This window comes from Adiantum capillus-veneris, chromosome 2, assembly GCF_014529385.1.
Source record: "Adiantum capillus-veneris isolate H3 chromosome 2, ASM1452938v2, whole genome shotgun sequence".
Taxonomy (NCBI): Eukaryota; Viridiplantae; Streptophyta; class Polypodiopsida; order Polypodiales; family Pteridaceae; genus Adiantum; species Adiantum capillus-veneris.
In genome coordinates this window covers 16580407-16605976 of record NC_140932.1, presented here as the reverse complement: position 1 = coordinate 16605976, position 25570 = coordinate 16580407, and the positions used below count along the sequence as shown (strand labels likewise).

Sequence of the window (25570 nt, the reverse complement as noted above, 5' to 3'; positions counted from 1 at the left end):
GAGTATGACTGTATTATGAAGAATGAGACTTGGGACTTGGTGAATTTTTCTAGTGGAAAGAAATATTTACCTTGCAAATAGGCTTAAAAGCTAAAGAGTACGATTGGAGATCATGCCTAAGTACAAGGCTAGAGTAATTGCTAAGGGATTTTCACAACAGATGGCATTGATTTTGATGAGATCTTTTTGCATGTGGTCAAGATGACTCCCTTGCATATTGTGCTTGGATTAGTAGCTACTAAGGATTTGGAATTGGTCCAAATGGATGTGAATACAACTTTCCTTCACGAAGGTTTCCATGATGACGTATATATGCAACAACCTAAGAAATTTGCAATTAAAGGTAGGGAGCTTTTGGTATGTACACTACTCTTTTCAGCTTAAGGCAAGGATCCAGGCCATGGTACCAAAAGTTTGATTTATTCATGCAGTCTCATGGTTTTATAAGAGAAGTAAAGAGAATCACTGCTTATACACGAGAAAATTCAGCGATGGTCCATTGCTTATTCTCAATTTTTATGTCAATGGCATGCTTATTGTTGGGAAATCCACTTATGAGATTGCCGATTTGAAGCAGATGTTGATTCAAAACTTTGATATGAAGGATTTGGGAGAACCTAGTTCTTTCTTGGTATGCACATTCAATGAGACAAGACTAAAAAGACTCTTACGTTGTTTCTAGAAGCATACATTCAAAAGGATTTGCATCCTTCCAATATGTGGGAAGGCATTGAGTACCCCATTGCCAGCATATGTGAAACCTAGCAAAGAAAATTCTCCTATGTCAGATGTGTTGTTGGCAATCTTATGTATACGATGGTGGCAATGTGGTCGGATATTACATTTACAATGGGAGTGGTACATCATATGGAAAATTTTCCATATTGCATTATATGGAAAATTTTAGTAGGTGACATTGGGAAGCAGTGAAGTATATCCCCAGATTCTTAAAAGATACAACAAGCAAGTGCTTACTCTTCGAGAACAGTGATTCATCTATTGTTGAGTACACGGATGCAGATTATGTAGAGAATGTAGACAACAAAGGTTTGCATCTTGCTATGTCTTCATATTTGTTGGGAGGAGCTATTTCTTGGAGGTCATGTCTTCAAAATTGCGTGTCTCCTTGCACAACAAAGTTTGAAAGTTGAGCCTCCAGTGCTACATTGTGATAGTCAGAGTGCCATTGCTTTGGCAAAGAATCTCGTGTTTCATGTGAAACAAAACAAACTGATGTGAGTTATCGTCTCATTTGGGATGTCTTGATAGATGAGCAGGACCTAGTCAAAGGTCATATCAATGAAAACCTTGCGGATACTCTTATGAAAGAGCCTAGGGTTGGAGTGGTTTTCACATTGCATTGACTTGATGGATGTAGGGTGAATCCACTGACATGCTTCAAACATGCTACTCTAGTTTTTGTACAAATTACTAATTTTTAGACACTTAGGGCCACATTGGCCTTTAAGTGGGAGGTTTTTGGGATAAAAGCCACTATAGCCGAGCGATTGGACATGATCGGCCGCCCATCCCCTTACTAACACACGTCACTAGCTTATTATTCTATAATGTATGGATAATAGAGAGAAGGTCCATGATTGTTGTGCCTATGTGCCACCAGATCTTTACACACTCTTTTCTCTCTCTCTCTCTCTCTCTCTCTCTCTCTCTCATGTTGTCCATGCCCACACAATCGTTCCTTTTAGTTTTTCCTTTGGAACCCTTAGGTTCTTCTTTCATGTGTTTATTAAAAACAAACAACTTGCTTTATGATACGTGATGGTGGCTATCTTTGGAGCCCATTATTTTTCTTCTTTTCTTTTTCTCTTTTTCTCACTCTTGAAATATTGTGCATGGCTGTGTGCGTGCGCGCGTGCTCTCAATCACAAAGGTTTAGATAAGATAATCTAGACAAAGAAGGAGAAGTCCATTGGGGTCTTTGGACTTTTTCCTAGTCTCCATGGCTCCAGGGGTAGGTGCCTATTATGGCACCATGTCCTCAAATGTGCTTCCAAAATCTGGTGATGTGAGAAAGCACCTCATAGCAACAAGTAGAAATTCCTTAAGTTTTGGGGGGTGATAGAGGTGGAAGTAGGGAAAGCTAAGGTTTGAGAGGCAAAATGTAGGCTAAAGTAGCCACAACTTGTAAACGACACTCTTTCTCCCTTGCCTCTGTCTAAAGGCATGCCATTGTAAAAACTCTTAACTTCCAAATGAGCTATCATAGGGTAAAAGGGCCAGTATAAGGCCGCCTAAGCGGCATGGGAAATTACTGGAAGCCTACTGCACATAATGAATTATGCAATGGCGCAAAAGAATCTTGTTGCTCATCGCTATGACCAACAAAGAGGTCAATGCAAACAGTTGATCACAGGTGTCGTACAACAACGAAACAGTTTTTGTGTGTAAATAAAATGGTTGTGCAAAGCAAACCGCTGCATGGTGAGAAATGAGCCAATGGGCCAACAAGGCTCGATCTCGAGATTTGACATACTTCTCTGCAAATCTCCCACAAGGTTGGATTGAGCTCACAACCACAACGAGTCCACGATCGAGGGTTTTTTTTCTTTTTTGAGAATTACCTACAACTTTGAAATTACGAGGAAATTACAACACACACACACCCCGTGTAGGTGGAGGTAGCCCCACTCTTAAGGTGAGTCTTCCCGGCTGGATAAGGTTGACCAACCCCTCATATGGACTAGGGGAACACCCCTAAGGGCTACATTGCCGACTTGAAACAACTAATTTCTACCATTCGTCCCTTCCAAAAGTGAGGTGTCCAATAGTGAGGAGGGACAGATGCCCTGGGGACTAAGTGACACGCGCATTGAGGGGGTGGGATCTACGGTGGGATGAAGGAGAGCCGTAGATCGTGCCCAACCTTGAAAGCATTGTTGGGAGTCGGGACTATCGTGTGTGTGTGTGTGTGTGTGTGTGTGTGTGTGTGTGTGTGAGAGAGAGAGAGAGAGAGAGAGAGAGAGAGAGAGAGTATAAAAAGTGGGCAGGATTATGTTATCCACATTGGCTTGCCATTGGATACTGGTTGACACGTGGCGGTTTGGGTGAGGATTGAAGAGTAGAAGCAGAGAGTTTGAGATAGGCCTAGGCTTAGACTAAGTTGGACTACTGCAGGCGAGCTTCCGTGCGTGAGGGAGAAAGAGTGAGGGATTGTGTGTGTCGCTCTCTTCTACGACTGGGAATCGGCCGAGCTAAGCAGCAATGACGACCGTCGCCGCATCCACCGCTCTCACCTCCTCCTTCGTGGCTGCCCCCTCCAAGCTCTCGAAGAGCACCTGCCTGTCCTGCACTCCCCTGGTTCGCACCTTCAAAGCGTTCTAATGAAGCTTGTGGCTCTGGTCGGTTGCGTCTTTCTCCTCACAGGTTACTAACTTAGTGCGGTTATTACTCCCTGCAGCCATCATTACCGGCTCTCTCGAAGCGCGGGAATGGCGCTCTTGGCGCCCGATGTGACTACATTGGGTCTTCTACCAACCTGGTACGAGTCTTACTCTGCGTGTGTTTGATGTCTGTGCGTGTTAGCTAAGGGAAGTTGGTAACCCAGGAAAGCGTGTTGATGGGTAATTTGTGTGTATGTACACAAGTTATGCCATGTGTGTGTAGCAATGTCAAATGGATGGTTGCAGGGTATGTTCAAACTTACATCCATACACACAGACACACATATCCTCTGACACGCAAGGGTATTGACAAGCGTACATGCATGCGTACATACATTCAATCTGCTAAATGGGGAACTGGTGCTACATAGCTCATTATCGTGTAACCTTCATTGGTTGATTAATGTGGGTTGTACTCAGATCATGGTTGCCTCAACCACAGCTATGCTCTTTGCTGGTAGATTTGGGTTGGCACCTTCTGCCAACCGCAAGGCATCTGCAGGTCTGAAGTTAGAAGACCGACCATCAGGGCTGCAGACTGGTGACCCCGCAGGTTTCACTGGCACTGACACCCTTGCTTGCGGTGCCATGGGTCACGTCATTGGAGTGGGAGTGGTTCTTGGCCTCCGCTATATTGGTGCCATTTAAACTGTTTGGTCTCTCGTGCCTCAGCCCTGATCTGTTTAGTACTCACCGCCTTCCTTACAGGAATCTTGCAAGAGATGTGTATCCTTGTACCTTGTAGCTATGATGCCTAATCATTAATTTGGCTTTAACTTGTGCACATTGGCAAATTATGCTCGTCACGTTGCTGCCTGTAGTTTAGTCAGCAGAGTGTTGATATGTGTAACGTCTACCTTACTTCTGATTCTGTTCATACCAATACAAAGGGTGTCAATGAAGTTGTTGCACTGCGGATGTCATGACTGTAACTACCTTTTGGGGCTAAGTAAGTCTTATTACTGGTGGCGAGTTATGGATGTCTATGGAGGACATGTTTGCTGGTGACAATATGAAAGAGCACTCTGCAGAGTAAAGTTCGTCTGAGTTGGGAACCATGTTTCATGGCTGAGTCATATGGATTGGTAGTGGTAATTGTTTGCTTTGGATAGGGAATGGTCTTATTATCAGACAAGCATTTCACTAGTTTATTACTGAGGTAAAAACCTTGGGGTTTTGCATTCTACCTGTGATTGTTCGCTTCGGATAATGAATGATCGTTATTTTCTGACAGCAAGTTCATTAGTCTATAGCCTTAAATGTGGGAAACGTTTGTGGGGTTTGCCTTCTACCTTTCAGTATGACTGCTGTGCCAAATTTTAAGGGACGAGTCTTCTTCAGAGGTATAAAAGCAAGAATTGCAACCTGATGAGGCCAGGAATGTGATAAGGCAATGGAATTTAATTGGTAAAACTTAAGTTTACAAGTTGCAAGATAGGAATAGATTGATATTCTCAGCTGAGATGAGCTCCAAAAATGAAAGGCACAAGGGTTCAAATGAAGAAATAAATTAGTTGGTAATATCATAGAGGAAGTAGGAGTATGGTTGTTATTGCTTCATAGAATGCCAATATAGGCCTTGACAATTCTATGAATTTCGATGAGTGAATCATGAGAATGAAGATTGGAAGCACTCTTTGCTGCCATGATAGAGATTTTGAATAGGTGAATCCCTGAGAAGGCAGTGTTTGCTGAATTATTTAAGTTTGACGAATTGTTTAAGCTGCACATGAGTTCAACACGAAGGTGAATTCTCTTGTAGTGGGAAAAGTGCGGTACAGAAGGGAATCCGATGCGAAGTGTCACGTAAACAACATGTTAGCGAATGTTGTTTGGGCAGAGCATTTTCCACACCATGAGGAGGGGAAATTATTCTATGGCAGTATCTAGAAATTTCCTTTCTGTAATGGTCGGCTTCATTGTGGCTGAGTTGACCCTGCATCTCTAGAGTTATGAGAAAAACACAGTACACAGTTCTTTAAACTGTTGGATGCGTGTGTGTGTGTGTGTGTGTGTGTGTGTGGAGGTTGGGCGGCATCTAGTTCCATTGGGCATTGACGTTGCCAGTGGTGCTGTTGTAGCATGCAGTCAATACTTTGCATGATAGAGCTGATGGTTGTATTGTCTCGTGGATGACTATCATAAGTCTATACCTTGCACTTCTCAGTTTAAAGGTGAATATGGCCTTATTCTGGACTTGTCTAGGCATATTTTCCTTTACTTGATTTTTCTCAGTTAAAAGAAAGCATAGTAGAAAAGCAATGGACCTATGCTTGCTGTTCTAGCTCCAAGTGGCATGTAGCAATAGTAAAAGCGGTTAAACTCATAAATGTTCACATAGGTCACTCTCAACATTTGCAATGTTTCGGGTATTTTGCGGATTAGAGCACATTATCAAGCATGCTTAAAGCTTTTTCGATGCTATTTCTTTGCTATCCCTCTATTGGCATGATTGGAGTCATGTGCTAATACTGCAACGATTCTAGATTTGGTGGACAATTGTGGCCCCAAATCTCGCTCTTTAGGGGAAGTTGTTTTCCTTCGAATTGTTAGCTTGTCCTATTAATTTGCATACTCTTTCTATATCTAGCAGGGCCTTCGGCGAGTTGAAGCCATCAATCACTCAATGTCACCTCTCCTAAGAAATGTAACATTGGAGTGCAATTTTGAACCATCCAATGAATGTGTGGGCATTGATATTGGTCATTAAAGCACAATGAGGATGCCACAGCATAAGTTCACAAGTAATATCTGTTGCTCATTTGAAGGTTTGTAGAGCTACCTGCTTTGAACCCTTTGATTCTCTCTTAGCTAAAGTTCTTTGTTTTTTTGCAATCCGATGCTACGCATTACCTAGTTTTACAAGATTGTGCCCCCACACTTAGTCCTCATGTAGCTCAGGGAAAACTAGTGTATGCGTGCTATTGAAACGTTTGTTGTCTCTTTCCCTTTCTTTTTTTGCTTTGTTTTGAAGAGATGACGAAGGGTACCCATCCCCGATTCCTAAAACAAAAATAACCCTCACCCACATGTCATAAGGGGTGAACCAACACGGGCACACTTAAAGCCCCTCACCTTTACTGCAAGGCCAAGCACTAATGCTTAACGCTAAGGCCTTAGTCATAAGTTTTTCCATAGGATTTAGGCTAGTCAAAGCTCTTTAGTATTTCACATTCTGTTAATCACCCCTCTATGGGCTAACTTCATCATCCCCCACGTGCATTTGGAGGCATTCCTTCACTTACCCTCAAGTAGATAGCACAAATTTGGACTTGGATATGCAAACATCTCTTGAATTACCTCAATCAGAATCCCATGTGGAATAAGTCCAACACTTCAGCTTTGTGTTTGATAACATGGACCCAAAACAATCCCTACTATCATCAGTAAAAGTGACAAAGTGATTGCATCCATTGATCCTCTTGGTCTTGGTAAGGACACAGTGCATGAGAGAAGTGAGTGGGAGTGAGAGAAGGGGTTGTGTGCGTAAGTGTGTGTAGGAGCTCTCCCATCAATTGCCTTGGCAATAGAGGTTTGCTCTCCATGTGTTTTACCTATGAGAACCAACTTCTCTGACCATCTTGGCACCATCTCAACTGAGAAAACAATAAGCATCTGGTAGATCATCATCAAAACAAAAAGGAAACCTTATTTGCTATATCACCCATTCTCATTGCGACTGCATTTGCAACGCTAATTCCATGTTTACTAATGTATCCTTTAGATGGCTAATACGGTGTAGGGAATGGTTGCCTATTGACCATTCTTGTTTATCATGGGCGACCGGTGGGGTTGGGAGCCCTAACTATGGGAATGGTCAGTGGGGGCGACCATTTCTGGCCGTCAATGGTCGTGGGAGAGGGGGGCCAGTACACTGACCTGCAGAGGGTCACATTCATTCACGAAGTGGAGGGGTGTCATAATAATCAATATCTAATTCTCCTAAATGATTTTCTCATATTAAACTGATCATTTAATGTGGGGAAGTGCCAAGGGAGAAAAAGCTAGAATATTGGTTAAGTTAGCAGACCGGCCACAGTAGGGATCCAAAGGAGGGAAAATAGGGATCCAAAGGGGGGGCCATCTGCAAAAGAGCCATGTGAAACAACGGGCTAAAAAGACCCTAAGGTTCAGCCCATTAAGACTTCCAAAATGCTAAGGTTCCAAAATTCAAAGGTTGTGTCCAAAGGTCAACCTTAGGGAAAATTGGATGCTTAGTGTGTGCCCAAAAAGTCTTTCTACATCCCTACATGGGAGGGGGCGAGCCCCAAAGCTAGGGGATGAGAGAGAAAGCCACACACACACACATAGGCTCCCTTTACACAAAGGGAATGAGGGACACATGTCAGCTCCCTAGGCCAGATGTCCACAAGGTATGCCCAATTCCTATTGGAAGACCCTTGAAGTGGACCAATGAGAATTAGGCTAGAGTAAATCTAGTTTAATTAATTTAAAAACATTTAATAAAAGAAACCAATAAGAATTAAGTGTCCTAGAAGACTATTGGGCAGTCTCCCAAGGGGTCCAATGAGCATTCAGGAGCCCCATGGCTTGCCTGATTCCTATTGGCCAGGAGGCAAAGGGGTCCAATGAGAGTTTAGTTTAATTATTTAATTATCTAAAGCTCTCACAAAAGGGGAAAGGGGGACACATGTCAGAAGGCTATCACTTATGCTGCTTAATCCCTATTGGCTTGACCTGGGGAGGTCCAATGAGGCAAAAGCCAGACTAACTTAGCAGCTAGGGCTCGCCCAAGAGAGAGAGGGGGCTGATTTTTGCTGGGGATGGACACACACACTCTCACACTTGACCATGTGTGAAGGGAAAATACTCTATCTCCTCCCAAGCTTTAATGGAGAGCTCATCACCTACTCCAAGCTTGTGAGATAGAAGCCTACATCAACACTCTCTTGGCATGTGGATGCAAATCCAACCAAGAGCCAAGCTTCAATGCATGCTCATCTTCTCTACCAAGCTAATTACTAAGCTAAGCTATGCTAATATGAGTGATTATGTGAGGAGATGTACTTCTTTCTCGTAAGATACTTCTTTTTCCTCTCAATCTACTCTCATACCCTGCTAGCTCTCACCATCTTCGAAGGTGTGTGAGGTCTTGGGTCTGAGAACGGGGATAATTCAAGTTGTGTTTGATTAAGTGTTTTGCTTGGTGTATGAATCTTCCATCTTCATTGCACTAGCTCGTCTTGAAGGAACACAAAGAATTGTATTGTACAATGTCTCTCTTGATGGGAGAAACCATAATACAAAGCCTTTTGGAGGGGGGACCGGCTCCATGCAAATCCGGTCCTCAACTGTTGTCAATAGCTTAATTGCTCTCTCTTTTGAAAGTATTGTCGATGCTATCTAACTAGGTGTTATGCTTTTTGTTGCTCTCTCCACCCAAGCACTCTTGTAATTCTCATTAGGAATCAACTCTAATGAAATGCTCACTATGTTCATGCTAATTTCCGCTACACATAAGATTTTAGGCCATGAAATGTTACATTGGTATCAGAGCTCAAGGTTTCTCTTTTCTTGCTCAAGAAGGGAGGTCCTCAAGCTAGCTACAAATGGTTGGTATTATTAATTGCCTGTGAGTAAGTAGAATAGGGATTTTTCAGCCTTGCAGTGCGCCTGCCTTTGTGCAGTTAACGGGGCATCACCGTCGAGAGCTATGGTCTTAATAGTGGAGTCCTACGGGGCTTGCCTACGGCTTAACCACTATTGAGCTATTAGAAGCTTGACAGGAGCCGGTGCTGTTTTGGTGTCGAAAGACCCTCTCTTCTATTCCTTGCAATTAATGGTATTCGAGCCGCGGGTACAGTAGCTTGAGTGCTTTTTCTAAAAGGGGTAAAGAGGAGTAGCAACTAGGGCTTGAAGTGCCAAAGTACACCTAAAAAGTTTACACCTAAAAGTTGTTAGAATGGCTGACAATATTAAAGAGAGTGAAATTAATGTTGATAACTTTGATTTTGCTCATGAGCAAGCTACTAATGATGCTTCAATGCTTGTTAATTATCTTGTTTCTAGGCTTCAACAAGCCATGGGCAATCCATCTCTCCAAAGTGAAGTGCAACGGCAGCTCCGTGCTCACGGGATTCTCCAAGCTCATCACCATGACGAGAGAACACCTAGGAAGCCTCCTTGTGAGACTACCAAAAGAGGTCTCTCTCCGATTCGGGAAGAAGAAGAGAATCCATATGAAGGGCTCAAGAACTTACTTCTTGATGATGCATCTCCTTCCCAAAGGAGAACTCAAGAGCCTCCACCGAAGGAACGAGAAAGAAGCGAGTCTCCCGCCACCTCGGCGGAGATGGCTCCACGAAGACGGCGGGCTAAACGCTCTCCATCACCACCAAAGCGGAGAAGACCATCACACTCTTCTCCACGCCATAATTCAAAGAGGGATGATAAAAAGCAAGAGAAGAAAAAGGCGAGAAAAAGGACACCCTCTTCTCCATCTTCTTTATCCTCTTCCTCTTATGAAAGCTATGGTGAAGACGACAAAGATCAAGACAAGAAAAAGGCGAGAAAGAGGTCACCCTCTTCTCCACCTTCTTCAAATTCTTCATCTTCTGAAGAAAGTGATGGTGCAACTTTTGAACCATCAAAAAGAAGAGGCCATAGGAAATCCTATGCCGCATGGAAGAGGTCGTCCAAGCTGAAGAAATTCAAAGAGGGAGGGAAGAGCATCTCTTTCCTTACCTATGATGGCACCTTCGGTGCTACAGACAAAGTTTTGGCCTTTATCCAGCAATTCGATGCGGCGTTTGGAGATGAAGGCTTCACGGAGTCCTCTAAGCTACGCCATGTAGCTATGCACTTTCAAAAGTCCGCCAGACAATGGTGGTCTAGCCTACGAGCCAACGGTGAAGCTCCACGAACATGGAAGGCTTTAAGAGCTTCCATTATGAAGCAGTTTTTGGCCACCGATGCCAAAGACAAAGTACTCACCGAATGGCGAAGCTTAAAGCTCTCTCCCAATGAATCCATCCACAAATATGTAGACAAGTTTTGGGACCTATAACTCAAAGCCACTGTCTTCAAAAAGTTGGATTTTGGAGAGCAAAAGCAACAATTTTGTGCGGGCTTAACCGAAGAAATGGCGGAGTATGTCAACTCCCAAAGGCCACGTACCATATCGGCGGTAATACACCATACTATGGTGGCCTCGCGAATCAATTTCCAAACGGGGGGTAAAAGAAATAATAAGCCCCCGGAAAACAAAGGTTCCAATGAGCCTAAGGGGAAGGACAATGTCCAAAAGTCTCCTAAGGGCAATTCCAACAAAGCTAAAGAGAAGGGAGTTTACAAAGGAAAGAATAAACTCTCTCCTGAAGAGCTTGAGCGTTATCGTAAAGATAACCGGTGTTTCAAGTGCGGCAAACAAGGGCATGCGTACCGCGCTTGTCCCCAAAAGAACAACCGCCAAGATCCTCCTAGAGCTTCTTTGGTTGAAATCCAAGAGGAGGAGATTCACCAAACTCACCACAAAGGATCTCCTCTATGCCATGCTTGGGGAAAGGTAAGAGAACATGATGCTTTTATTCTCTTTGACCCTGGTTCTACTCACAATTTCATATCTATGGAGTTAGCCACCAAGCTAGGCATACAATCCTACGAGATGGGAGATATCCTACCCGCAGACAGTGCCTTCAAGGGGCAAGAAGCTTCAGTCACTCCCTTAATCGGGAAATTGAGGCTTCATGTCCAAGGCTATGTGGACAAAGAGGATTTCTTTATCTCTCCTCTCAAGCATGAGGATGTAATCCTAGGGGCACCATGGTTTGACCGTCTGGCTGCCCATGTTAAATTTCCTGAAAGGAGAATCTCCTTTAAGTTCAGGGAAAAGGACATGTATATAGATGCTAGGGCGAACGGATCACCAAAGTCTTAAGTACTTCATGACGCAGACCAAGCTCTCCGACAAACAAATGAGGTGGGCAAATTTCCTTTCCCAATTTCATTTTCATATTGCTCACATTGCTGGCAAGCATAATCAAGTAGCCGATGCACTCTCAAGACGACCGAGAGTGAATGCGGTTTCCATAGCAACTCACAATGATCTATCTTTAATGATAGATGAGTATGCTATTGATCCCGATTTTAGAGATGTGATTTCAGCCCTTGCCTTAGGGAAGAAAGAAGAACCATTTACTTTACAAGATGGTTATCTTCTCTATGGCAATAGACTATGCGTTACTAACTCACTACGTGAGAAAGTAATGTATGAATCTCATGCTCCCCCATATGCGGGGCATAGAGGGATTCAGTCTACCCTAAAGGGAATTGAAACATATTTCTATTGGCCTACCATGAAAGTGAACATACATGAGTATGTTTCCAAATGTGTGGTATGTCAAAAGACAAAATTTGATAGAGGGAAGCAACTTGGATTGCTTCAACCCTTGCCAATCCCTAATTCACCATGGGAGAGCATATCCATGGATTTTATCTTTGGATTGCCTAAGTCTATCCATGGGAATACGGGAATATGGACGATAGTAGACAGGTTCAGTAAACAAGCTCATTTTATACCTGTCAAAAAGACTATCAAAGCCCATCAAATGGCAACCCTCTTCATTTCACAAATTTTCAAGTACCATGGCTTGCCAATGTCCATAGTGTCGGATAGAGATCCTAGAATGACCAGTAATTTCTGGAAGGGTCTCTTTGAGAATTTAGGAACAAGGCTAAACTTCTCTTCGGCCTATCATCCACAAACTGATGGCCAAAGTGAAATAGCTAACCTAACTATTCTCGATCTACTAAAAGCCTATGTAACGGAAGTAGATCAAAGATCCCAATGGGAGAAGTACTTACCCTTAGTAGAGTATGCTTACAATAACACTGTACATACTTCTACAGGAAAAGCACCTTTCGAGGTAATTGAGGGAAGATCAAAAAGTCCCTTGCTACTTAAGGTACATGGGAAGATCTTCGCTGCAGATGAGTATAGCCGAGACCTACAAGAATCTTTCCAAAAGATTAAGGATGCTATCTCTATCTCACAGCAAAGGCAAAAGGCTGCTGCTGACAAGCACAGAAGAGCCCAAGCCTTTAAAGAAAACGATTGGGTCTTGTTAAAGTTTCCCAAGGCTCGATTAAGGCACACGACGGGCAAGAATCCTACGGGCCACCAAAAGTACTATGCTAAACTAGCAAAAAGGTACTATGGTCCCTTCCAGATTCTTAGGCCAATCAATGAGATGGCCTATCAACTTAAGTTGCCCAATCATTGGCTCATACACAATGTTTTTCATGTGAGCCTCTTAAAGCCTTACAAAGGAGAGCCACCTCAAGAACCAACTATTGAAGACCCACTGGAGATCGAGGACCACGAGGAGGTGCTGCAGCCCGAGTCCATTCTCCGACATGAAGACAAGGTATTAAGAGGCGATAAGACTATCCGACGATATCTTATTAAGTTTAAGAATTATCCTTTTGAAGATGCTAGATGGATGCAAGGCATACAATTAAAGGATAACCTAAACCTTGTCAATGCTTACAATGCTTCCCAAGAGTAAGCAAATGTACAAAATGTTAAAAATGAACAAAAATTTTTGTCTTATAAGACTCTCTTTTTCTTTATTTGTGCACAAAAATGAAGTAGTATGCATGCTTAGATCAAGTTTGCGGAGACGACGTCTCCCGAACACCAAGTAGAGCTTGTCACTCTACTATGGAAGACTGATAGGACTAATGTGCAGACATGCTTGCGGCAGCCTCAGGCTCTCAAGCGCCAAATGGACTAGTCATCCATTATGGAATGATGTCGTAGGGTAACATAGGGATCCTCTACCCGCTAAGAAAAGGACTCATGCATATGCTTTATCTTCTCTACACCATAGTCGAGGACGACTATGATTTCAAGAGAGAGGTAATGTCATAATAATCAATATCTAATTCTCCTAAATGATTTTCTCATATTAAACTGATCATTTAATGTGGGGAAGTGCCAAGGGAGAAAAAGCTAGAATATTGGTTAAGTTAGCAGACCGGCCACAGTAGGGATCCAAAGGAGGGAAAATAGGGATCCAAAGGGGGGGCCATCTGCAAAAGAGCCATGTGAAACAACGGGCTAAAAAGACCCTAAGGTTCAGCCCATTAAGACTTCCAAAATGCTAAGGTTCCAAAATTCAAAGGTTGTGTCCAAAGGTCAACCTTAGGGAAAATTGGATGCTTAGTGTGTGCCCAAAAAGTCTTTCTACATCCCTACATGGGAGGGGGCGAGCCCCAAAGCTAGGGGATGAGAGAGAAAGCCACACACACACACACAGGCTCCCTTTACACAAAGGGAATGAGGGACACATGTCAGCTCCCTAGGCCAGATGCCCACAAGGTATGCCCAATTCCTATTGGAAGACCCTTGAAGTGGACCAATGAGAATTAGGCTAGAGTAAATCTAGTTTAATTAATTTAAAAACATTTAATAAAAGAAACCAATAAGAATTAAGTGTCCTAGAAGACTATTGGGCAGTCTCCCAAGGGGTCCAATGAGCATTCAGGAGCCCCATGGCTTGCCTGATTCCTATTGGCCAGGAGGCAAAGGGGTCCAATGAGAGTTTAGTTTAATTATTTAATTATCTAAAGCTCTCACAAAAGGGGAAAGGGGGACACATGTCAGAAGGCTATCACTTATGCTGCTTAATCCCTATTGGCTTGACCTAGGGAGGTCCAATGAGGCAAAAGCCAAACTAACTTAGCAGCTAGGGCTCGCCCAAGAGAGAGAGGGGGCTGATTTTTGCTGGGGATGGACACACACACTCTCACACTTGACCATGTGTGAAGGGAAAATACTCTATCTCCTCCCAAGCTTTAATGGAGAGCTCATCACCTACTCCAAGCTTGTGAGATAGAAGCCTACATCAACACTCTCTTGGCATGTGGATGCAAATCCAACCAAGAGCCAAGCTTCAATGCATGCTCATCTTCTCTACCAAGCTAATTACTAAGCTAAGCTATGCTAATATGAGTGATTATGTGAGGAGATGTACTTCTTTCTCGTAAGATACTTCTTTTTCCTCTCAATCTACTCTCATACCCTGCTAGCTCTCACCATCTTCGAAGGTGTGTGAGGTCTTGGGTCTGAGAACGGGGATAATTCAAGTTGTGTTTGATTAAGTGTTTTGCTTGGTGTATGAAGCTTCCATCTTCATTGCACTAGCTCGTCTTGAAGGAACACAAAGAATTGTATTGTACAATGTCTCTCTTGATGGGAGAAACCATAATACAAAGCCTTTTGGAGGGGGGACCGGCTCCATGCAAATCCGGTCCTCAACTGTTGTCAATAGCTTAATTGCTCTCTCTTTTGAAAGTATTGTCGATGCTATCTAACTAGGTGTTATGCTTTTTGTTGCTCTCTCCACCCAAGCACTCTTGTAATTCTCATTAGGAATTAACTCTAATGAAATGCTCACTATGTTCATGCTAATTTCCGCTACACATAAGATTTTAGGCCATGAAATGTTACAAGGGGTGACAATCCGATAATGTGTGCTGATGTAGCAGCTGTAGAGTGAATTACAGGTTGTGGATTACGATTGTTGAGGTGTCCATAGCAGGTTCCATTCCCTTGTTGATTTGGGACTCAATAATTAGCTTGCATGGCTAACATTACGACTATTGATGTATCGTACATCTAGGCAATGCAAAGTTGGATTTTGCAAAAGAAGCGACTGGGATCCTCCTTGGTGTCTTGAAGAGCCAACCTTATTGACTTACAAAGTTTCTCTTTTCTTGCTCTTTCTCTTCTCTTGCCCTCTTCTTTTGGCTATGTCATAAAAGCTAATATCTAACCAACCCAAATGATTTTCTCATATTAAACCGATCATTTAATGTGGGAGAATAAACGGGAACAAGGGTTAGGATATAGACATGTGCTTCTGGATTTATCTCAACACGGGGCAAAAAGTAAAGGGGCCCAAATGAGAGATGGTCTATCAAAGAGCAAGGCTAACCAATGGAGCTTAAAGAACTTAGGGTTAGCTTCATTGAAGACCTTTAATAGTTAGTGTTAAAAGTCCTTTGACCTTACTTAAGCTAGGTTTGTGCTTGAGGTGGGAACCCGGCCCAAGCTTGAGCTGCTTGTCGTGCTTGATGACTAGGGTGCTTGAGGTGCTTGACGTGCTTATTGACTAAGGTGCTTGAGGTGCTTGTCATGCTTGATGACTAGGGAGCTTGAGGTGCTTGTGGGAACACCGCCCAAGCTTGAGGTGCTTTGTCATGCTTGCTGACTAAGGTGCTTGAGATAAGATGTGCCAAAAAGTCAATCATCAACCCCTACAAGGAGGGGCCGAGCCCTACAAGAGGGGGGATGAGAGAGAACACACACACACACACACACACACACACACACACACACACACACACACACACACACACACACACACACACACACACACACAAGGCATGCTTAGTACAAAGAAAGCAAAAGGGACACTTTTCAAGTTCCTCCTCATGCTGCTCTCATAGTGTGCCTAAAGCCTATTGGTTGGCCTACAAGGGATCCAATGTTAAATTAATTAATTTTATTAATTTTTTTAGCATTTATCAAGTCCTCTCTCTCAAAGGGGAAAGGGGGACACTTGTCCCAAGACTAGTATGCCTGCTTGGTATGAGTCTTGCTTGTGATTGGCTAGGCTTGAGGGGTCCAATGAGCTTTCAAGCATAACCCACGGGGGGGGGGGGGGGGGGGGGGGTCAACCAAAGCAACTAGGGGGCATGCTTGAGGGGTATACTCTCCCACACACACACACACACACACATATTCTCTCTCTCTCTCTCTCTCTCTCACACACACACACACACACACACACACACACACACACACACACACACACACACACATTGTGTATTGTGCAAAGTGCAAGAGCTCCCTCTCCTTCTCCAAGCAAGTAGAGAGATTGAGAGCCTACACCAACACTCTTGGCTATGAATGCAAATCCAACCAAGAGCCATGCTTCAATGCTTAAGTTTGCCATCTTCTCCATCTTCATTACTAATGCTATTATGTATGCTAGCAAGGAGCGTGATGATAAGTGAGGAACTAGTTCTTTCTCCTATGAAATGTTTCTTCTCCTCTTTCCTACCCTCATTCCCTGCTAGCTCTCTCCACCTTCGAAGGTGTTTGAGGTCTTGGGATTGAGGCTTGGGATAGTAAATGTTTTCCACAAAGTTTATGTTATGCTCATGATGCATGAAGCTTTCCATCTTCATTGCATCACCTAGGTCACAAGGAACACGAAGATTGTGTTGTAACAAGTCTCTCTTGATGGGAGAAACTATAATACAAATGCTTATTGAAGGGGGGACCGGCTCCACATAAATCCGGTCCTCAACTGTTGTCATGTTCTCTAAACTCTCTCTCTTACAAAAGTATTGTTCATGTCAAGTTAACTAAATGCTATATTTATGTTGCTACCATCAATTATGTTCACCCGCTATGCTCATAAATTAATTTCACAAAAGTACTCTCTAATTTCCGCTACTCTCAAGTTAATAGGCCAATTCCATTACATTGGTATCAGAGCATTTGATTTCTCTTTTCTTGCTTAAGAAGAGAGGTCCTTAAGTAGCCTATAAATGGTTGATTTTGTTAATTATATTAGGGTAAGTGGGACTGTGATCTATTATCTGTTTTGTTGAGTCCACTATGTGGGATATGGTGCATACCACCTCGCAAGCTTTGGACTTAATAATGGAGTCTTTTTAGACTTGCCTACGGCTTTACCATTATTGAGCCATAAGAAGTCCAAAAGGAGCTAGCCCTCGGCAATTTTGCAATATTAGACCCACTCCACTACTCTCTATAATTAACCACTTAGAGTCGTGGGTGTAGATACTTAAGAGACGATTTTCAAAGGCTAAGAGGAGTGGCAACTAAGGTTTTGAATTGCCAAAGCATACACTAAGTACGTACACAAATTTTATTAACATGGTTGGCAATAACCAAGAGAGTAGAATGAACATTGATAGCTTTGATTTTGCACATGGTGCTAATGATGATGCCCCCATGTTTGTCAATTATCTCGTTACTAGGTTGCAGCAAGCTATGGGCATCCCTGCTTTGCAAGCCAAAGTTACCCAACAACTTCACGCTTATGGGATTTCCTTTCCTCTCCAAGAGTAGAAAGAGCTTAAGAGGCTTCTTGAAGAGACCCCCAAAAGAAGACTCTCTCCCATACGAGAGGAGGAATCCAAAGAGCAAGAAAGTAATGAAACCTTAAGTTCCTTTGAAGATGTGGCTCCATGAAGACAGCAGTCTAGACGATCGCCAACTCCTCCCAAGAGGAAAAGATCAACACACAGTCGTCCTCGTCACTTCAAAAGGGAAGAGAGGAAACAAAGGAAGAAAAGGGCAAGAAAGAGGTCACCCTCTTCTCCTTCTTCTTTACCTTCCTTCTCTTCTGATGAAAGCTATGGATATTCTCCTAGAGAATACAAGAGGGGAGGACATCGCAAATCATACCCTACATGGTGAAGGTCACAAAAGCTAAAGAAGTTCAAAGAGGGAGGAAAGAGTAGCTCTTTTCTCACCTATGATGGAACCTTTGGTGCTACGACAGCCTTCATCCAGTAATTTGATGTGTCCTTTGGAGACAAGGGCTTCACGGAGTCCTCCAAGCTATGCCATGTAGCTATGCACTTCTAGAAATTGGCCCCTCAATGGTGGGCTAGCCTTTGTGGCAATGGAGAAGCCTCAAAGACATGGAAAACTCTACGAGTTTCTATCATGAAGCAATTCCTTACAAGCAATGCAAAGGACAAAGTGCTCACCGAATGGCACAACTTGAAGCTTCTCTCTCATGAGTCCATCCACAAATATGTAGAGAAGTTTTGGGATTTACATCTCAAGGCTATTGTCTTCTAAAAGATAGACTTCAATGAGGAAAAGCAACAATTTTGTGTGGATTACCTGAAGAGATGGCTGAATACGTCAACTTTCAACGGCCTGGTTCTATCACCGAAGTAATCCATCACGCCATGGTTGCTTCATGCATCAATTTCCAACAAGGGGCTAGACGGAATGTCAAGCCCATGGAAAACAAAGACAAAAATGATGCAAAAGGGAAAACCAATGCCCAAAATTCTTCCCAAGGCACTTCCAACAACAACAATCAGTCCAAGGAGAAGGGAGTTTACAAAGGCAAAAACAAACTCTCTCTTGAAGAGCTTGAAGCTTTTCGCAAGGACCATAAGTGTTTCAAGTGTGGGGAGCAAGGAAATGGCTATCGTTCTTGCCCCAAGAAAAATGTTTGCAGTGAGACTCCTAGGGCTTCCACCATCGAAGCTCCAAAAGAGGACGCTCATTGCAAAGGGTCATCTCTCTCCTATACTTGGAGGAAAGGTAAGGAAGCATATGCCTTCATCTTGTTTGACCCTGGCTCTACTCACAATTTCATATCAACGGAGTTGGCCACCAAGTTGGACATTCAAGCCTTTGAGATGGGAGATATTGTAACAACTGACACAACTTTCAAGGGACAGCAAGCCTCCGTTACTCCCTTGATTGGGAAGTTGAGGCTTCATATCCAAAGCTATGTCGACAAAGAAGACTTTTTGATCTCTCCTCTCTAACATGAGGATACTATCCTAGGGGCACCATGGTTTGATCGCATGGTTGCCAACATGAAGTTCCCTGAAAAGAGAATCTACTTCACCTACAAGGAAAAGAACATATATATAGATGCTAGTGAGTGTGGTCGTACTATACCACTTGTAAATCCTCCTACTTTTGATAAATCAATGAAGAGCTCAGTTTCTACGTACATGATTTTTGTCAAAGAGTCCCTAAAAGATCCTAATGTTTTATCAAATGTAAATAGTAGGAATCAAGAACAGTTAGACTTGTCTAATTTTCTGAAAGGATTCCAATATGTGTTTATCGATGATATCCCTATGGACTTACCTCCAAAACAAGGGGATGATGACCATCGCATTGAGCTCCTTCCAAGAAGCTCACCGCCTAACAAGCCTTTTTATTAAGTTTCTCAAGCTCAACAAGAGGAGATCATGAGGCAAGTACAAGAATTGATACACAAAGGGATTGTAAGGCCTAAATCCTCTACCTTTTGTTCTCCAGTCCTTTTAGTGCAAAAGAAAGATGGTACATACCGTATGTGCGTAGACTATTGAGCACTAAACCATATCACTATCAAAAATAGATTTCCCGTGCCTCGAGTAGAAGATCTATTTGATAAGCTACAAGGTTCTACCTACTTCAGTAGGATTGACCTTAAAAGTGGCTATCATCAAATAAGGATAGTGGATGAAGATATCCTAAAGACCGCGTTTCACACAACGTTCGGTCTTTATGAATATCTACTCATGCCTTTTGGATTGACTAATGCGTCAGCTACGTTCAATCATCTAACGGAAAAAAAAATTAGACCCTACTGCAAATTCACTGGAGTGTTCTTTGATGATATCATCATCTACTCCAAGTCTTTGGAGGAACATAAACAACATCTCCAAGTGATTTTTCAAGCATTAAGGGAGAACAAGCTTTTTCTTAACCAAAAGAAAAGTGAATTTTCCTTTCAAGAGATTCAATACCTAGGTCATATTATCTCTCAAGATGGTATCCGTATGGATCCATCGAAGTTAGAGGTAATAAAAGCATGGCCTAATCTAAGGAATCTACATGAGCTAAGGAGCTTTATTGGTATGTAATCTGGATCTCTCAAAGCCATTTGAGGTACAATGTGATGCTTGTGGTGATTGCCTTGGAGCAGTTTTGCTTCAAGATGAGCATGCCATAGCATATGAGAGGCGAAGGCTCAATACAGACGAATGAGTCTTGGGCATTTATGAGAAAGAGCTTTTAGCTATTCTACATGCCCTAGACACATGGAAGCACTACTTATTGGGGACTCCATTTATTCTACGAACCGACCACCAAAGTCTCAAGTATTTCATGACGCAAACCAAGCTTTTCGACAAACAAATGAGGTGGGCAAATTTTATTTCGCAATTTAATTTCCATATTGCTCACATTGCTTGTAAGCACAATCAAGTGGCTGATGCACTTTCATGACGACCAAAAGTTAATGCAGTGTCTATAGCTACTCACAATGATCTATCTTCTATGATAGATGAGTATGCTACTGACCCTGACTTTCAAGGCATAATGTCGGCCCTTGCTTTGGGAAAGAAAGAGGAACCATTCACCTTGCAGGATGGTTATCTTCTCAACGGCAATAGGCTATGTGTTACCCATTCCCTTCGTCAAAAAGTTATGTATGAATCCCATGCTCCTCCCTATGCGGGGCATAGAGGTATTCAACCTACTCTCCAAGGAATAGAGACATATTTCTATTGTCCTACCATGAAAGTGGACATACAAGTATGTTTCAAAATGTGTAGTATGCCAAAAGGCCAAATATGATAGAGGGAAGCCACCTAGATTACTCCAACCATTGCCTATCCCAAATTCACCATGGGAGAGTATATCCATGGATTTCATCTTTGGATCACCCAAGTCTATCCATGGGAATACGGGAATATGGACAAGAGTCGACAGGTTTAGCAAGCAAGCACACTTTATTTATGTCAAAAAGACTATTAAGGCACACTAAATGAAAACTCTCTTAATGTCATAGATTTTCAAACACCATGGACTACCAACATCCATCTGTCAAATAGAGATCCTAGAATGACCAATAATTTTTGGAAAGGTCTCTTTGAAAATCTAGAATAAGATTGAATTTCCCTTCGGCCTATCACCCACAAACGGATGGCCAAAGTGAGATAACCAATCTTACAATACTCGATTTACTAAAGACTTATGTTACAGAAGTAGATCAACGCTCACAATGGGAAAAGTACTTACCTCTTGTATACTTACAATAATACTGTACATACTTCTACGGGAAAAGCACCTTTTGAGATCATTGAGGAAAGACCTAAAAGTCCCTTGCTACACAAAGTACATGGGAAGATCTTTGCTGCCAACGATAAGTATAGCCATGACCTACAAGAATCTTTTCAAAAGATTAAGGATGCTATATCCATCTCCAAAAAGCTGCTGTTGTTGCTAACAAGCATAGAAGGGCCTTAACGTTCAACGAAAATGATTGGGTCTTACCTAAGGCTCGGTTAAGGCAAACGACGAGCAAAAATCCTATGGGCCATCAAAAGTATTATACTAAGCTAGCAAAAAGATACTATGGTCCTTTCCAAATCTTGAAGCCTATCAATGAGACGGCTTACCAACTCAAGTTGCCCAACCATTGTCTCATACACAATGCTTTTCATGTGAGCCTACTTAAGCCCTACAAAGGAGAGCCACCAAGTGAACCAATTATTGAAGACCCTCCTGAAGTTGAAGACCAAGAAGAGGTGCTACAACCCGAAGCTATTCTTCGGCATGAAGACAAGGTACTACGACATGGTAAGATTATCTGATGATATCTTATCAAGTTCAAAAATTATCCTTTTGAAGATGCTAGATGGATGCACAGAATACAACTTAAGGATAGTATGAACCTTGTCAATGCTTACAACGCTACATTAGAGTAAGCAATGTACAATTTCTTTTAATGACCAATGTTTTTGTCTTATAAGACTAGTTCTCTTTTTCATTGTGCACAAATCTAAATAGTATGCATGCTTAGAATCATGTTTGTGATGACGACGTTTCTCAAACACCAAGTAGAATTTGTCACTCTACTTTGGCAGAATGAAATGGACTAAAGAGTATACATGCTTTGCGGCATCTATGTCTCCCAAGCACCAAATGGATTAGTCATCCATCTTTAAAAGATGTCGTAGGGTAAAAAGGGATCCTCTACCCGCTAAGCAAGATTGACTAATGACTAAGGATTTATCTCTTCTACCTCATAGTCAAGGGCGACTATGATTTCAAGAGAGAGGTAATGTCATAAAATCTAATATCTAACCAACCCAAATGATTTTCTCATATTAAACTGATCATTTAATGTGGGAGAATAAATGGGAACAAGGGTTAAAATATAGACATGTGCTTATAGATTTATCTCAACACGGGGCCAAAAGTAAAGGAGCCCAAATGAGAGATGGTCTGCCAAAGAGCAAGGCTAACCAATGGAGCTTAAAGACCTTAGAGTTAGCTTCATTGAATACCTCCAATAGTTAGTGTTAAAAGTCCTTTAACCTTAATTAAGCTAGGGTTGTGCTTGAGGTGGGAACCCGGCCCAAGCTTAAGGTGTCTGGGTCGCTTGTCGTCCTTGATGACTAGGTGCTTGAGGTGCTTGTCGTGCTTGATGACTAGGGTGCTTGAGGTGCTTGACGTGCTTGTTGACTAAGGTGCTTGAGGTGCTTGTAGTGCTTGATGACTAGGGAGCTTGAGGTGCTTGTGGGAACACCACCCAAGCTTGAGGTGCTTTGTCATGCTTGTTGCTGACTAAGGTGCTTGAGATAAGGTGTGCCGAAAAGTCAATCATCAATCCCTACAAGGAGGGGGCGAGCCCTACAAGAGGGGGGATGAGAGAGAACACACTCACACACACACACACTCACACAAGGCATGCTTAGTTCAAAGAAAGCAAAAGGGACACTTGTCAAGTTCCTCCTCATGCTGCCCTCATGGTGTGCCTAAAGCCTATCGATTGGTCTCCCAAGGGGTCCAATGATAAATTAATTAATTTAATTAATTGTTTTAGCATTTATCAAGTCCTCTCTCTCAAAGGGGAAAGGGGGACACTTGTTTCAAGACTAGTATGCCTGCTTGGTATAGCTCTTGCTTGTGATTGGCTAGGCCAGAGGTCCAATGAGCTTCAAGCACGAGCTACAAGGGGGGGGTGACAAAAGAAAGTAGGGGGCATGCTTGAAGGGTATACTCTCCAACACACAACACACACACACACACACACACACACTCAATGTGTATTGTGCTAAGTGCAAGAGCTCCCTCTCCTTCTCCAAGCAAGTAGAGAGGTTGAGAGCCTACATCAACACTCTTGGCTATGGAATGCAAATCCAACCAAGAGCCATGTTTCAATGCTTAAGCTTGCCATCTTCTCCATCTTCATTACTATGCTATTATGTATGCTAGCAAGAAGAGTGATGATAAGTGAGGAACTAGTTCTTTCTCCTATAAAAGGTTTCTTCTTCCTCTTCCCTACCCTCATTCCCTGCTAGCTCTCTCCACGTTCGAAGCTGTTTGAGGTCTTGGGATAGTAAATGTTTTCCACAAAGTTTATGTTATGCTCGTGATGCATGAACCTTTCCATCTTCATTGCATCACCTAGGTCACAAGGAACACAGATTGTATTGTAACAAGTCTCTCTTGATGGGAGAAACTATAATACAAAGACCTATTGGAGGGAGGACTGGCTCCACATAAATCCGGTCCCTCAACTGTTGTCATGTTCTCCAAACTCTCTCTCTTACAAAAGTATTATTCATGCCAAGTTAACTAAATGCTATGTTTATGTTGCTACCATCAATTATGTTCACCCGCTATGCTCACAAAGTAATTTCACAAAAGTACTCTCTCTAATTTTCGCTACTCTCAAGTTAATAGACCAATTCCATTACATGTTATTTTACTGATGGCATTCATCCCTTGACCGCAAGCTCTAGTTGGCTGCTTACCGTCAATAGCTTCCAACCATGCTTCATCTATGGCATCATATGTGTGTAGCCATCTCAACTGACCTATCATGAAAGCCATTGTTCCAATCCCCTCAAACAACACAGGACACTTTTGGGCACTTAAGAAGCTACAATGTGATATTAGAAATCATAAGCATTGGTTTATGGTTGCAAAGCAATGTTTGGGGTGTCTGCAACGATTATTGAAGTTTATTAACCGATGTTTGAGCATTTGAGCTCCACAAACAACATTTAAAAGTTTGTTAACACTAGTCCTGTAATTAGACACTTAAGTGTTTTGTTTTGTTTTCCTACCAAGTTTTGGCAATTTATTTGTCAAGCTAGAAAGAAGTTTTTTACACCTTGCTGCTACCATAGATTGGTTATGAGGGAAAGAAAACACTAGGCTTTTTCCATGTCAAAATACAATCCACATGGAGAGAATTATGGTAAGTTCTAAGCCATAAGTTTTAGTAAAATTTCAAGTTGTTTTGCCAAAAAATTCATAAAATTCTTATACCTTTTCGTAGAGATGGCTTTTTTTTATGTTTATAAAAACCAAGTGTTAGTACTTAGTGTTACAAAACAATGGAATTCCCTTCAAAGACTAGTTTCCAAGTCACACACAAGTTATAGATACTTGAGCACGTGTTGAATAAGAGCATAATTTTGGCCTTCCAAAGGTCCCTTCATAGAATTGGGCTATTCTAGTGCGGTTTGACAACTACAAATGACTATATATGTTAAAACCAAGAAACTACGTATTTTTTCAGCTCCCTAACTCAAGTAGATCTCGTTTCTTGAACTCTATCTTGAATTTCTTTTTGTGCAAAAACTCTTGAAAATCTTGAGTTCTCCATAATAACATTGAAACCAAGGTTTTAGGCACCCCAATTCTGTATATGCCACGTACTTTGATACCTTTAGTCTATCCATGTGGAAAGTTTGATATTATTTGAGGTTGTGAATGCTTATGTCTCAAGAATAAAGCTGTCAAATTTTTTTGTTACACAATTTTGAATATTTAAATGATCCAATAATTGTTGCATACCAAAACCCTTCTACTTACCACCTTGAGTCCTCAATGGAAAGGGTAAGCAATGTATCACTTCCTAAAACTCACAAATACATCAAAAACTTATATTTCTTTGTACACAACGATATGCTTGAAATGGCCATATCAAAAAGGTAGAACTTTTATATACTCTAAAGTTAATTTTTTTGCACAGGAAACTTTCAATTATCTATAGCACAATCGTAGAGTCATGTAAAATTTTCTACAAGGTCGCTTTATTTTTTCTTGAGGTTATATATTTCTTCAAAGCATCAATCGTAGTCTTACGAGGTTCAACTTGATAAGTATAGTTCTTGTTCATGATAGATTCTAAAATGCAAAGTTATATTTTTAAAAGACCCTTCCTTTAGCTAACATATTTAAGCATATCAAGAGGGTTTTCTTAAATACACCGTCTAATGCAAGTAGCATTTAATTTAAATTTGTAAAAAAAAAACACTTCAGTGTCCTATTTTGGTACCAAACTAGTGTTAAGAGTATTGTACAAACTTGTCATCATCGAGAGTCATTTAAGAGA

At 42.0% G+C, this 25570-nt stretch overlaps 1 protein-coding gene across 1 annotated transcript; it reads left to right on the top strand.

Moving 5' to 3' along the window:
• Positions 1-3097: 3097 nt before the first annotated feature.
• Positions 3098-4177, top strand: PSAK (photosystem I subunit K). Its single transcript, XM_086483971.1, has 3 exons — positions 3098-3318; positions 3419-3499; positions 3822-4177. Exons 1-3 carry the CDS (start codon positions 3223-3225, stop codon positions 4047-4049), a joined length of 405 nt encoding a protein of 134 aa, XP_086340097.1. The 5' UTR covers positions 3098-3222; the 3' UTR covers positions 4050-4177.
• Positions 4178-25570: the final 21393 nt, after the last annotated feature.